This window comes from Eptatretus burgeri, chromosome 8 (genome assembly GCF_056783735.1).
Source record: "Eptatretus burgeri isolate ZD-2024b chromosome 8, Ebu_testis_v1, whole genome shotgun sequence".
NCBI classification, from domain to species: Eukaryota; Metazoa; Chordata; class Myxini; order Myxiniformes; family Myxinidae; genus Eptatretus; species Eptatretus burgeri.
In genome coordinates this window covers 20,566,486-20,582,058 of record NC_140968.1, presented here as the reverse complement: position 1 = coordinate 20,582,058, position 15,573 = coordinate 20,566,486, and the positions used below count along the sequence as shown (strand labels likewise).

General features: G+C 45.8%; 1 protein-coding gene across 2 annotated transcripts in view; it reads right to left on the bottom strand.

Annotated features, from left to right (window-relative positions):
- LOC147021262 (signal-transducing adaptor protein 1-like) overlaps positions 1-15,573 on the bottom strand; it is a 74,936-nt gene that overhangs the window by 31,532 nt on the left and 27,831 nt on the right. For both annotated transcript variants that reach the window (XM_085891073.1, XM_085891074.1), the window contains 2 exons: positions 12,766-12,870; positions 12,614-12,670 (listed from right to left, as the gene is read on the bottom strand). In XM_085891073.1, coding sequence (XP_085747199.1) covers positions 12,614-12,670; positions 12,766-12,870 — 162 coding nt within the window. The remainder of the gene's footprint in view (positions 1-12,613; positions 12,671-12,765; positions 12,871-15,573) is intronic.

Below are 15,573 nucleotides of genomic sequence, written 5' to 3'. Positions count from 1 at the left end.
ACCGTGTGATCTTTAACATTCACCAACTCATGAGAGCAGATGTGAAACCCAGTTTAAGAGCCATCTAAAGGACGGCACACACATTGAATCACCCTGCCTGTGAAACATTTGGATGACAGTTTATCGCTGGGCCGAGATTCAAACCCAGGCTACATACCTCAGAAGCGAGTGTACGTACCTCTAGGGCCGAGGCCATCTTGCCAGCCCGTGCTGTTGCTAACATGAGTTTACTCTAGCTTTTCAAACTTCCACTGATAGAACAGCTGAGACGCTGCTCTGCAGTCCAACAGGCAGGACTAAACTTGTTGAAAAATTAGCAAGGAATCATTTATATCACACTCCTAACTATACCAACTGAGTAATGTTGAGTGTTGGGTCAAAGGACTTATAAGCAATAAAAATAACAACTAGAAGAGCACTCGGTAGAGCGCATATCTCCGCCACGCAATGCCTCATCTACAAAAACATATCGGGCCCTATACATTATAAATCGTTTTTAGCCTTTAAGTGTGGTATACCTACCACTCAATGGTGAAGAATCACTTTAAAAATTAAATAATTATTGTATCTGGATCCAGATTCAAGAAAAATCCAGATCACAGTCAGGTCAGGTCAGATTAGATCTGTGACTTGCTACAGGTAACATGTAAACCTGCACTGACCTGTTTCATGGTCGGGTTGTCGGCGACTAAACCATCTCCCCCACCAAGTTTCTTGATATGATATGGACACCCAGCAGGATTAAAAACAAAACTTGTCAAAGGGCAGAGGAGCTCCTTGTGAGCCAACGGCCATCCATATGTAGTACGCAACTGTGTCTGCAGATGTCCTGCAGTTGGGTGAATTTTTATGAGGAGGTTGGTGGCAGGATTTGCACTCCGGCCACCGTAAAACCCTTCATTCCGCAAAACATATCAAAAGCAAAGAGAAATCTGAAAACCCACTCCGTAGGAGTCCCTCCTCTGCAGATGCCCTTCGCAAGGCAGCTCACCGGATGGCAGGATTGATGATAGGGACCCCCAATCTTTGATGATAGGGAAACCACGGGGTAAACTCCAGGGTCAGATTGTGGTAGTGTATGTCGGGGTGGTGCTGAGGTGTCATCCACCTGACAGCGGTCTCCTTGGGTTAACCTGAGGCGGTCCTTTTGGGCGGGTGCCTGAAATGTCCTATCCCAAAGAGAGGATTATCACCTGTCTCTGCTATCATCTGAGCTCAAACGTTTGGACATTGGTAATGAAGCACACACTGAGGTTCAGAGACCGGATTGCGGCGAGATCATGGTGGGTGGTTAGACCTACTATTGGTTTAGTCACTCTTATGGTTACCATGCCCAAGGAGTTGCTGCAACTGTGTCAAAAAGCTGAGTCCAATGATAATTGAGGTAACACTAGTCAATGAGCACATTATGAGACCAAGGATTTGTCACTCCTTGGGTGGCGTCTCCCTGGTCTCTAGAGGTGCGCCGACTGAGGCGAGTGATCTCACTGTGAAGGACACTTTCCATGCCACACTGGAGTCTGTGGTTGATCAGGCCCAAGGCGAGATACACTTCTAGTCTTGGGGGATTTCAATGCATCGACTGGAACTGATAGGGATGGTTATGAGGTGTGTGTTGGTCCCCATGGGTCAGGAACTGTGAACCTGAATAGCACTAAGTTCCTTGACTTTGCAAGAAGTCGTGGACTTAGGGTGGCTGGTTCATCGTTTCAGCGAGCACAAGCTCATCACTGGACTTGATATTCCAACGCTGGCAGTGTGGCAAAGGAGATTGACCATGTGCTCGTTCATGGTCACTGGAGGATAATCCAGAACTGCAGGGTCTACCGGAGTGCTCAGTTCCTCAACACTGACCACAGACTTGTTGTAGCAACCCTGAAGTTGCGGCTTAAATACAAGAGAATGGTACCATCCCAGCCTTGGCTGGATGTTTGCAAGCTCAAGGATGAGAGGGTAGCTGAGGAGTTTGTGAACAGGCTGAGTAGAGATTTGGGGGGTCTGGGTGCTTTGGGAGGTCCTGAAGAGTTGTGGAGTGCCTTTAAGACCACCGTCCTTGATGTTACCTGTAGATGTCTTGGAACTCATCGCAGGGTGAAGAAGAATTTTGTCTCAAGCAACACTGAATACCATTGACCAGAGTCGCAGGGCCAGGCTCAATGGCAGAGCTGAGCTGTTTAGGGGGCTGAGGCGTAAAACTGTACGTGCACTGAGGGTGGACAAGGAGGCCGATGTGCAAGGAATCTGTGAGGGGGTAGAGCATCACTTGTGGTCAAGTGATTCTCGTCCTGTTTACAGGGGAATTCACACATTGCGTTCATCCAAGCCAATCCCTCGGAGCACTGCAGTTAGAGCAGAGGGTGGTCGGCTCTTGACAGAGGAGTCCGAAGTGAAGGCCCGCTGGGCCGGTTACTTTGAGCGGTTCTACCAGGCTGATCCACCAGCTGTCAAGTTGGACGTCAGGGGTGTTACAATCCCTGTTGCTGACCCTCCAATCAACTATGGTCCACCTTCGCTTGTGGAAACACGGGCTGCGGTGAACCAGTTGAAACGGGGCAAAGCTCCAGGGATCTGTGGCATCCATGCCGAACTTCTCAAGGCTGGTGGAAATGCTGCACTCGCGTCGTTACATGCAGTTTTGTGCTCTGCCTGGAACACAGGCATCATCCCAACTGACTGGAAGAGGGGCCTTGTTGTCCCTCTCTGGAAAGGCAAGGGTGATCACCAAGACTGCAACTACTACCGAGGGGTGATGCTGCTCTCAGTGCCGGGCAAGGTCTTTGCTCGGATAATTATTGATAGGGTTCGCCACCATCTGCTTGAGCGCTAGGGTGCAGAGTAGTCAGGCTTTACACCAAAGAGGTCAATGATTGACCGTATCCTTGCTCTTTGGGTCCTCACCGAACGCAGACGAGAGTTTCGGCAGGAGCTGCTTGCAGCTGATGTTGATCTCTGTAAAGCGTTCGATTCAGTGAATCGGGATGTCCTCTGGAGGATTCTTGGTCTTCGTGGGGTGCCACCAAAACTGATCGATCTGATGTCTGAACTCTACTCTGGTACTGAGAGTGCTGTGAGATGTGGTGGTACCATCTCTGACTTATTTCCATTTGTTACTGGAGTCCGTCAGGGGTGTGTACTGGCCCTCACACCTTTCAGCACTTATATGGACTGGATTCTAGTGAGGATGTCAGAGAGATCATGCTGCCGTGCGTCGTTTGAGAATGCAAAGATATCTGAACTTGATTTCGCAGATGATGCCGTCATCTTTGTGGAGACTCTGGATATCCTTTTGGGGGCCCTCGAGGTGCTGAATGAGGAGTCTGAGCCGCTGATATTACAGGTTTCCTGGGTCAAAATTAAGATCCAGGCTTTCAATGACATCTTGGATGCTGCTATCCTGTCTGTACCTGTTTGTGCCGAGGATGTTGAGGTCACGGAGAGATTCACTTCCCTTGGCAGTGATATTCATGTCTCTGCTGGCTGTGAGTCAGAGGTCAATAGACGTCTGGGTCAGGCCTGGGGAGTCATGGATTCACTGGATCATGGGGTATGGCGCTGCCAGTACCTGTGCGGCAGGACGAAAGTCTGAGTCTTCAGGTCCTTGATGATTCCAGTCTTGCTCTATGGATGTGAGATCTGAAATGGAGACTAAATTCCTTTGGTACCAGGTCTCTTCGGAGAATCCTTGGCTATCGCTGGTCAGACTTTCTGTCCAACGAGTGGTTGCTGAGAGAGATTCAAATGATATTTGTTATCTGCATAGTCCGTGAGTGTCAGCTGCGGCTGTGTGGACATGTGGCTCGTTTTCCCGACGCTGATTCTGCTCACCAGATTTTTTTAGCGAGGGAGTCTTGTGAGTGGAGGAGGCCAATGGGCCGACCACGTGCCTCGTGGTTGCAGCAGATTGATCAACATATCAAGGAGATGGGGATGGGTCAGGCATATGCCTGGGGGATGGCGAGACGGAGGCCCTTGGAGTACCGGCAGAAAGTGGACGCAACAACGCGCTGCTCCGGCGCATGCTCCCATACCTGACCTGACCTGACCTGACCTGACCTGATCCACATTCAGATCTTCACCAAATTCGAATCAATTCTTCCTTGCCACCCCCCCTCCCCAACTTGTCCATCAAGTTTTGTCCGAATCTATCTCCAACTTTTTGAGATATCCTGTTATGTATTGGTTTAGCCCGATCTCTCAATTGTGAATAATTGCTTAAAAATTATCACATCCAGTTCTGGATTCAGATCTTCACCAAAATTGAATCATTTCTTCCTTGTCACACTCCCCATATGTCCATCAAGTTTCTTCCAAATCTGTCCACAACTTTTTTGAGATATCAAGCTATATATCATGTTTGGTCCTATCTCTCAATGGAGAATCATTTAATAAATTCTCAAATCAGGATCCCGATTCAGATCTTCACCAACGTCGAATCAATTAGTCCTTGTCACGCACCCAACCTGTCTACGAAGTTCCATCCAAATCCGTCCTAAACTTTCTGAGACATCATGCAATATCGTTTTTAGCCCCGTCTCTCAATGGTGAAGAATCAGTTAAAAATTAAATAATTCTCGTATCCAGATCTGGATTCGGATCTTCACCAAAATCTAACCAATTCTTACTGATGGCACACCCAACCTGTCCACGAAGTTTTGTGTGAATCAATCCCGACATAACCTCGAGATATTGTGCTATTTATGGTCTTTGGCCCGATCTCTCAATGGTGAAGAATCACCTGAAAAATTCTCAGACCCGGATTCGGATCTTCATCAATATTAAGCATGACTGTCCCTGGCTGGTCACCTCGACACAAAAAAAAAATCAGAACGACTGCTTTGAAACTGGCCAAAAATCGTGTGACAATCAGACAGACAAACAGACGGACAAACGCGACAGACAAATGCTCCAGACCAACATACTTGGCAAAAATAATTTTTCATTAAGTAAAAAGGGTGAAAACATAACCTCCTTCACCTTCGGTGGTGGAGATAACTAGCAGAACCCACTCTATGGGCGATCTTATTCCAAGCATGCAATACGTTCTTCTGATGCATATCTTTATTTTGGAGGTGTATAGGCAACTGACAGCTCTGTGTGGGCAAAAAAACCCCCCATGAAGTTATGTGTATGAAGAAAAAACACAACGACTGCTTATAATTCAAAACACCTCACCACACTGGAAATCGTGGGGACAGGAATACTGAACTGTAAATGGTGGAGACTTGTCATACCCTCCCCCATCTGGAAGCGGCACGATACACGATACACATTTACATGGAGAATTTGCATTTATAATGGAATCGGCCCACAACTGGAGGAGTAGTAGCACTACAAACATACAAACACCGGTCCGTGAAAGGGTGCATGGAGTTGGAAGAGGGAGATTGAGACGTTTGGAAGGTGGTGGGGGTGGGGGAGGGGGGGAGTTGGACTTGGGGTTGGAAGGGGGAATTGAGTGCTTGTGGTTTGGGGCAGTTGAGGACTTGAAGAAGAAAGGGGGAGGGTATGACAGATTTCACTTGGGGAAGGGAGGGCAGAGAGGGGTCAGAGTCGGGATTGAGGGGTTTGAGGATTTTGAAGAAAGGGGGAGGGGGGCACATGGTGTGGGTGTGGTGGGAGGGGTGGTAAGGACATGAGATTGTGTGTGGGTGTCGGGTTCGGGACCTGAAGTCACATTTTTAGGTCTTTTGGGTCTTTTTTGTTTTTTGAGTCTTTTTGGCCTTTGGATTCTTTTGAGTCTTCATGGTCTTTGGGATATTTTGGGTGTTCAGGGTAATTTAGGTGTTTGGAGTATTTTGGGTCTTATTTTAGGTATTTTGGATCTTTGGGGTGTTCGGGGTATTTTGGGTCTTTAAGTGTCTTTGTGGTCTTTTGTGTCCTTTTGATCTTCGGAGAAGAAGATTTTTAAAGGAATTTGCAGGACCGCCATTTTGACACACTTTTGGTCATGTTATCAGCTTGGCCTCCACAATTTAACATCAGGACCCTGTCCTAATGTTGGAACCCAAATTTGGTAACATTCTGACTGGTGGTTCTGGAGAAGAAGATTTTTGAAGGAATTTACTAGGTCGGCCATTTTGACCGACTTAAAGTCATGTGACCGGAATGAGCTTTGCAATTCCTGTTACCAGTCAGGAGAGGAATGTTGCTGCAAAATTTCAGCCGAATCGGCCCTGCGGTTTTGCTGAAGAAGTCAAAAAAAGAGACTGACAGATGGACGGCGGGTGGTGACAATACTTTATCTGGAATGTAAATTCCAGATAACCTAAAAAAACAAAAATTGAAATTGGCCCCGTCTGTCTGTCTGTCCATCACACGATCTCCCGATAACCACGTGGCAAGAAGGTGCCAGAGCAGCGTCATTTTTGGCCCCATCCCTTGGGGTGGGGTCAAAAGTTCAAATCCTGAAAAAAGCCATTACGGTCACATTTTAAACATTTTAAAATGAAACTTCATATGTGGAATCAACATTGGGGGACACATGAAATATGTAACAATGTTTTGGATTTAACAGTCAGCACATGCCCCAGGGGGTGGGTACTTAGGGTCCATCCATCCATCCATTGGGACCATACTCTGTGCAGAGTGTTGGTGCTGCCTAAGCAGTCTCCTTGGCTACTGGGCACAATCCTGGACGGGTCACCACTCCGATGCAGGATACCAGCATGCTGGTACTCATTTTTGCCAACCTCGGAAGGATGACGGGCTGAGTCAACCCCACCTGGTATTAATTGAACAGCCAAGCAGGATTTGAACTCAGGACTCTAGGATCCCAAACCCACCACTATAGCCATTAAGCCAACACCAGGCATACATAGGGTCACAGGGGGGGGGGGGGGAATTATAATCTAAGTTTGATATTGGGTCATTCTTGGTGGAACTTTTTTCCATGTTTCAACCTTGCTTTAGTTGGGAAGCGTGGACATCTGCGATGCCGCTCTACTGATTTCACTCTACTTTGTATATACACTGTATTCACTGCGGCCGCTAATTGTATTAACAGAAAATGATCGGAAAATCAACACCTCTCAGTCTCATCCACAGATATTTGTCGTATTTTCCCTGTTTCCATGAGTCCGATTTTCATTCAGGATTTTCATGCTTAACCATCCAGAAATTGCCACTCTTTCTTCTAAATGTTGAAAATTACGTTAAAAAGACGATTTGAATTGCAGATTTCATGCTAGCAACGGCAGGTTAAAAGTGCCCGGCGAGCAGAGCTGAGTCAGTGTGAACACACAAACAGTGCGTGCGCAAAATGTCTCGTTTAGCATTCATACGTCATTTTGAAAGTCACGTATCGTTTTAAACTTGATGACGTCATCCACATAAAATCTGAAAGTCCTAGAATTTTCGAAGTTGCCAATGTATCAAATAAGGCCAGAAGTGATGTCATTAAAGACTCCACTGGAAAGAGAAATGATGATATTTCACTGTGATATCTTGACTTATTCTGAGAATCCAATTGTACAAGTCTCCTTTAAACATGAAGAATATAACGACTTGTACTTGATTGTTCACCTCAATTTGTTATTAGTCCAAGGTATGTATCCTATGATTCAATCTTTGGGTTTGGAACGACGTTACATATAAACATGGGGCCACATGCATCTCCGATAAATAACTTTTATCGAATTCCATTAAAACAAAAGATGACAGAATGTTTGGAGAATATGTTTTATTGCCTAGTTATTTGTTTCTAGCCTGTGTAGTGTTCAAATCATTGTGGGTTTTTATTCAATTTGTAAACTGCCATTGTGTGGTACTCACATTTAGTAGCATTTATTTGGGCTGTTGGTTGTTACCTCTGCCACCGAAGGTGAATTTGGAAGCTCACTGCACACAACAGCCAGGTCCTATAGATCAGTTATATTAGTAAGTACGTGTTTCTAGTTAGGGTCCCCTCCCAAGTCGAATGGGAATTAAATGTTCGTGCGCTGCGGAGTTATTTTGATAGTCAGGGTTTTCTTTTACATCTTCACTTTCACAACAACAACACTCTGCTCACAGCATTCTTCACGCGCTCGCCGGCGACCGCGTGCGTGGGCGGAGTTTAACATGAGCATGGCGTCCCTCTTTGGCCAATCGGCAAGGAGCGGGCGTCTCACCCGCCCCGTCCCCCACTCAAGACCATCGCCATTACGCACGTGGCCGGAGGTGAGGAGGTAGGCGGAGCTACAAACGCCTCCGATCGGGACTCCACCCAGAGGGGTGGGAGTTGCCCCGCCTACCGTGGGCCCGTCCAATGGAAGACGGCCAGGGAATCGCACGATGGGTCCGGCCAATCAGGAGGCGAGTGGCCAGGAGAAGAGGCCCCTCCCTCCTGAAGAGGAGAAGTGTGGTTGTTGGGACGAGCGAAGAGAGTTTGCGTCCTGAGTCTGCTCAAGTGCGCGTCTCTGCCTGGGTTTGCGGCGGACTGCAAACCACGCTTCGGAGGTGTCTCCTCTGGTGCATTGCTGCAGGCGGTCGACCATCTCGACTCGGGAGATCATCTTGTGTCGCCTGCCTGCGAGTCGGAGGAGGATGCCAACGCCCGACGCTATCCTCTGTACCTGGAGCTTGGAGTAGCATCGTGGTTGCGGGTTCGAGTCCCACCGCTCCAGGACGTCGAAGACCACACGAGGTGGACAGGTACAAGATAGCTCTGGTTTCCAGCTCATCTTCCCTCGAGCTGGAAACCTTCAATAAAGACCCAATGGGGTCCATTTCTTTGGGTGTGTGTCTGATTGTGGGCCCATCTCTAAGTAGAATTGTTAAGTGCTTTTGTTGTACATTATTTGCCTTGCTTAGTTGTGATAACTCTGCCCTTACGTGCTCCCCTCGTCCCCCCCCCCCCGATTATTGTAAAATAAATTCCCCTTTTGTTGCATGTCCCAGCTCGTCCTTGTCCTTTCTGTCATTGCTTTGCCGTGCTGCGAACGGGAACTAGGAGGCCTAATTGCTGCGGAAATCGTGCAATCGGCCTGGCAGGATTCTGGTACTCTTCGCTCGGGGTACGGCTCGGTAACGGCCCTGATCGCGCAGATCCTGCAGAGGGTGAATTTCCCCGGTAGTTTGGACGACGTGGGTATTTAGGTAAATTGAAATTGGCAATCAACCCTATCCCACGTGGTCGACCTATTGGCGATCTTCGGTGATCGATAAGGGACCCGTCGGTTCCAGAGTTATCCAGGGTGACGACGTATAAATTCCGGGTGTTCGGTGGAGCCGACTCCACTGCTCCACCTAGCGGTCGTGCTCGCCACCGAGACCCGGCCCCGCAATAATATGACACAGAGGAAATGATTAGATTTTGGTGAAGATCTGAATCCGGATCTGGATCCGAGAATTTTAAAGTGACTTTTCACCATTTAGAGATAAGGCCAAAAACGACATATAGCAGGATTTCTGAAAAAAAAGTTATGGACGGATTCAGACGAAACTTGGTAGATGAGTTGGTTACGTAACAAGAAGAAGCCAATTAAATTTTAGTTCAGGTCCGAATCCAGATCCTGCCTACCAGTGGTATACAAAATGTAAACTAATCAGCTTGGTGGAGGTATGTTCTCTACTGAGTGACCATTCTAGTTTTACCCATATTCCGTTGTGAATGTTTAATATTTCATAGTGTATCATAGTATGTAGCATGAACGTTTGTCGATGACATAATGAATTTAAAACCCTTAATAGGGTCACTGCCCCATAAATTATTTTAATAAATTTACTCTTTTTTTTGCTCTCGTCAAAAGTTAATGGTCATGAAAAACCAAAACAACAAAGGATGCTCAGTCGACATACTGATTGGGTGATGTCGAGGAGCAGATTGACTACAGTATTTGAAAGGTAGCACCAAGGAGGAAATTGGGTTGGGGTAGGGGTCACCAAATTGTGTAGAGTTCAGGTGTGGGTAAAGGAGACTCAAATTGTGGTGATGAGTGGAATGTTTTTGCCGAATAGCTCGGCTACTCTGATTCCACAAAGCCTGAAACAAGTGGGTGTTCACACTCAGGAATGCCAGAAAACAACACCTTGCCAAACCTGTCTTCTTGTTCAAAGACGTGGTGGCACCTTGTCAAGTCTGTCTCTGGTGTATGCGCCCCCTCCATCCCTTCCAACATTTCAAATGGCACCACAACTGATTGCTCGTGAGAAGGCCGAATGGCTCAATTCAGGATACCCTATTCACTATACCGAAACCTCACTCGCTATACCTATACCCTACTCTCTCATCGCCAACTGCACCTGTATACGGTGTTTTTCTCACCTGAGAAGGTGGAGAGGTTTCTCACAAACCTCAACTCTGATTTGGTGACAAGCCCAGACTGCAATCTGCAGTTGACATCAAATCCTTCCTTTTCTCAAACAGCCTGTTTGTTATCACATTATCGGTTCAGCTTCAGACCCAGTCATTTTATCTGCTACATCTTGCTTCTACTCTCCCAACAATGGATGGAAGCCATCAATCTCAGACATGAGATCAGGGCTGTCTCTCTGGACACATATCAAACATATCATTGAGTCTGGCATCCAGCCTTCATCTCCAAACTCTCTGCTTATGACAACCAAGGCCACCTCCTCTCATGGCTCACTTTTGTACTCTACTGTGTACGTGTATGTGTCTACACAATAAAGGTCATCCCTCGTCTATACAGTACTCTCTTCTACCTCCTTACCTCATCTTTACCCTTTTATATTCCACTCCCGGGGTCAGTGTGTAGCTTTTAATGGGATATCTTCATCTCCTCACCCTGTCAAGGCTGGAGAGCCATAACACAATGTCTTGGGCCCAGTCTTGTTCCTCATCTTCATCAATTATCTTGGACTGACAGGAAAGCCGAGAGGTACGCACACTCGCTTCTCAGCTGTCTAGCCTGGGATTGAATTTCGTCCCAGCTTTAAACTATCATCCCAGTGTTTCACAGGCAGGTTCATTAATCAATGTGTGTGCCATCCCTTGGATGGATTTTAAATGGGTGTCCCATCTGACAGCATTTGTTGGTGGACGTTAAAGAGACCATGTGTCCTCCTTGAAGAGTAGGTGAGCTATCGCCGACACCATGGCCAAATTCCAAAATTATGCCATAATCAGTAGAGGACATTACATCAGCGGTACAGCTGTGCCTTCAGCCAATTATGCTACCCTGCAGTCTTATGCTGCATACAAATGAAGAAGAAGAATCAATGACCTCTCTGGTTCCCTGGAAAATCCTGTCTATCTTTTTGCTGATTATATTGAACCCTCTATCATAGGAGAAGGGAGAGTTTGGTGAGATGTTCCTCATCCTTCTGACAGGCAGGCAGCATCCTCTTCCCTCTCTACAGACATTGATAGAATCAGGAACTGGTCCAACACTTGGTTATTGTGATATTTTTTACCCCTCTCCCTCACCTCTTTTCATCTGTCAGTTTGTTGGTTGGTTTGGTCCTTTTTCAGTTTCATCCCTGCTTTGCCCCTTCCTCTTCTTACTGCGTTTCAACCTGTGTGCAGCTAGTTCTCGCCATGTGTCCTTCTCCCCCTCCCCTTGATCTCACTCTCACCTCTACTCTGGTGGTGGTATTTCCTCCTTTCCATTTTGTTCCATTCCATTCTGCTCTAGCTCTTCCATGAGCCTCAACCATGAATAGAAAAGTGGACTCGAACTTCTATACCCTATTGTGTATGTGTATGTATGTAGACACACTAAAGGCCCAATCATGTCTCTTTCCCATAATTGGAGGGAAAAACCAATCGGCTTTCACCTAACAACACTTGCATGATAAACCCAATGCCACACACCTCCAACAGCTGCCTGGCTGGTTTCGTTGCTCATTGACCAGTCATCAGCGATGGTGTAGAGAGAAATGCACACCACTGAAGTTGCTAAACGTAACCACTTGCAACGCCAACATACATATATATATATATATATATATATATATATATATATATATATATATATATATATATATATATATATATATATATATATATATACATACATATGAAAGGTCCAATCCAGAGTTTCTATCAAAGGACCTTCGAGGTTTGATTCACATCCTGAATATCAACAATCATATTGGTGTTTCCCACGCTGCGCAATGCATCACAAAGTGTCCTTCCTTCATATGGATGCCAGCCTGGTGTTGGCTTCGCGGTTAAGTTGACTGGTTCGGGATCTTAGGGTCCTGAGTTTGAGCCCTGTTTTTTCCGCTGAATTAACACTCAGTGGGGTTGACACAGCTTGTCATCTTTCCGAGGTTGGCGAAATGAGTACCAGTGTACTGGTATTTGGGCACAGCATCAGCAGCATAGTCGTGCCCCAACAAAATGATAGTTACCGACACGCAAGAAGATGGGAATAATTGAGGATGTTAAACTTATAGTGGTAGTCACAGTATTAGTAAGAGTAGTATATCATTGTATTAGTTCTGTACATTCCCCTTTGGGTGGTTGACCAAAAGTAGTGGCCCTGGCTTCTTCAAGTTGCGTCTAAAGCTAACTGATATCTCCTCTCTGCTGTTAAAATTATACATTTTCATTCCCTCAAAACTAAGTTCTACAAGACATGTGGTTATGATGGCATTTTAAAAGATTCCACAACATTAATCCCAATTAGATTGGGTATTATATCAGGAGAGTAGTTATAGCACTTACATGTGCAACAGTGTGGATGATAGCCTGCCATAGAAGCACCTGCTCCATAATGTCCACCTGAGAAGAGATAATGTGATAAGGTGGAGTGCTTTCTTTATTGGGATTTGTTATGCGAGTTGTAATCTGATTGTCAAGTTTGTGTCCATACTTACTTCGAACCAGTAGTTTTGGAATGGAGTGACAAGCTGGAATTGTAGATGACCCATGATGTCTGTTTCTACCGCTATGCTTTCATCCAAATCAATCTGCTTGAAATACTGGTATAAAGAAAGGCACACATATCAGCATTAGTTGCCTCAATCATTAATGCTGTACGTTTAATTCCTAAAAGTACTGTGAATTTCAGTTCTACAGTGCACTGCTTTACAAACTTACATATACACCGCACACTCCGAAGTTTCATCCTCAATGACATGTATGTATATGCCAAAAACTAACTAATGTACATAAAAAAAACAGTACAGAGTAAACTTATCATGTGCAACATTGGGTAATACATTGGAATCCCATTAAGTTAAATAAATTCATTCTGTGCATCATGAGTAGAGAAAATTTGAGACATCACAACACTGAAAATTAAATTTTATATATATATATATATATATATATATGTATATATATATATATATATATATATATATATATATATATATATATATATATATATAGCATACATATAAATAAATATATACATATAAATAAATATAAAATTTTATATACACATAGAAACAGGGGGTTGACTCAGCCTGTCATCCTTCCGAGGTCGGCGAAGTGAGTACCAGTGTACTGGGCTGGTGTATACCCCGGTTAAAATGGGTGTACCATATCCCTGTGTCATAAGAGGTGACCAGGGTTGCGTCAGGAAGGGCATCCGGCGTAAAACATGTGCCAAATCACTATGCGGATCATATGGATGATCCGCTGTGGCGACCCCTAACGGGAGCAGCCGAAAGAAGAAGATATATATATATATATATATATATATATATATATATATATATATATATATATATATATATATATATATATATATATATATATATATATATATATATATAGTGGCCACCAACACCAGAGAGATCCCACAAATGTAGTAAAGTATGTAATTACAATTATGTAACATGTAAGGGACAAACCATGAGCAATGCAAAAGAGCTACTACCGTCTAACTATTATGTACACACTTAACAGTTCTACTTAAAGACATGGCGCCACAACGTTCATTCAAAAGAAACCAGGAAAAACCCCAGGACAGACGAGGGGTAGACTGAACCCCTTGGGGTCTTTATAAACACGGAGCCATGTAGACCGCAAAGGCTCCGAGAGACCGGGCTGGCTACCTTGTCCCTCTTGGTGACTCGCTAGGGCGACCCTCGATGTCCCCTCTCCAGTGAGCCACGGTTAGGCATGGTCCAGCAGGCCGCACGCCTTGGCTCTGGTGCGCTCCTCTCTCTCCAGCTCCTCACCGACTGCAGAGACTCCCGACTCCAGGCTGATTCAGCTCACAGCGCGGCTCCATACAACTGCCCACAACTCCGACACAACACTCTTTCCTCTCCTCCACACACCTCTACAACCTCCAGCAGCCGACAGACCTTGCGTTCAGTGCGCCCTTTTATCTCCACGGTGCCTCGCCCCTCCCTTTCGCCCCCCCTCTTCCAGCACGCGCGGGAAACTTCCAGAAGAAGGGCGTTTTCCTCGCCGAATCGGGACCTTTCTTTTGTGTTTTCCATAGCTTTCGTCTTTTCCTCACGTGTTGAGAATCCACTCACAGGGTCCGTCATTGGGGGGGGGGTGGGGCCGTCGTCCGTTCTCCCCCGATGAATGCCAGGCTTTTCGCAACCGTGTGCCGAGATGGGAATGCGGTTGTCGTTGTGGTGAAGGCGGTTGTGATGGTGGCGTAGCTGGCGTTTTGTGGTGGTCGTGAGGGTGGTTTGGTTGGGTGGTGGTGGTTAAGGTGGTTGTTGTGAAGGCGGCTGTTCGTTGTCTGTGAGGATGTTGGCAGTTGATGAGAAGGTGGTTGTGGTGATCGTGGTTGTTGTGGTTGGTGGCACTTTTTGGTGGTAGTAATGGCGGTTGGTCCAAAATAACGATAGCAAAAGAAAAACGGCTAACTCAAAGATCACAGCCCTGGTACACGAATAATTCGCTTTAAACATTGGTGGGGAAATCTATCTGAACACACACTTATCGATATAACTGATCTTGGGGAAATCCTTTATGGTGGCCTGTGAATTTCCACAGCCGTATCAATATATATATATATATATATATATATATATATATATATATATATATATATATATATATATATATATATATATATATATATATATATATATTGTTGCGGATTCGCGCCCGCCGGCGTGCGAACGGCCACGTAACTCGAATCGCGGCACGTCGCCCACCGGACGGACAATCCAGTCGTGACCCTCTCAGACTAACGCCGGGAACCAGTCACGGGTGGACCTTTCGGCCTCACCACGATCGTGCCAATCGGCCCCCGCGTGGGATAGGGTTGCTCGCCAAATTCGACCTACCTAAGTACCCACACGGAGGGTAGACCGGGCGATCGCACCTCGCCGCAGGTCGACTTCGGACACGGGCCACTTTAAGCGACCCGTTCCGTACTATCGGGATAACTGAGCGGTGTTATCGTCGGCCTCGACGGTTCGATTAATTATCGGGCGTTTTAGCCCACGACCAACCCTTTACGTGAAGTAAGATGGAGATTCAATAAAGGAAAAGACGAAGCGAAACGGGAAAACAGTTCAACAATAAGCACATTTATTTCGCGATGAACGGAAAGCACACATATACAATTACACCAAAAGCAAATGTAATAGAAGAAGAAACACAATATTACACAAAAAGCAAATATAAAAGAAGAAGACAATGCAGAGCTATCCGACTACCGAGCACATGGCAACACTTATACAATTTTATTTCACAGACGGCGC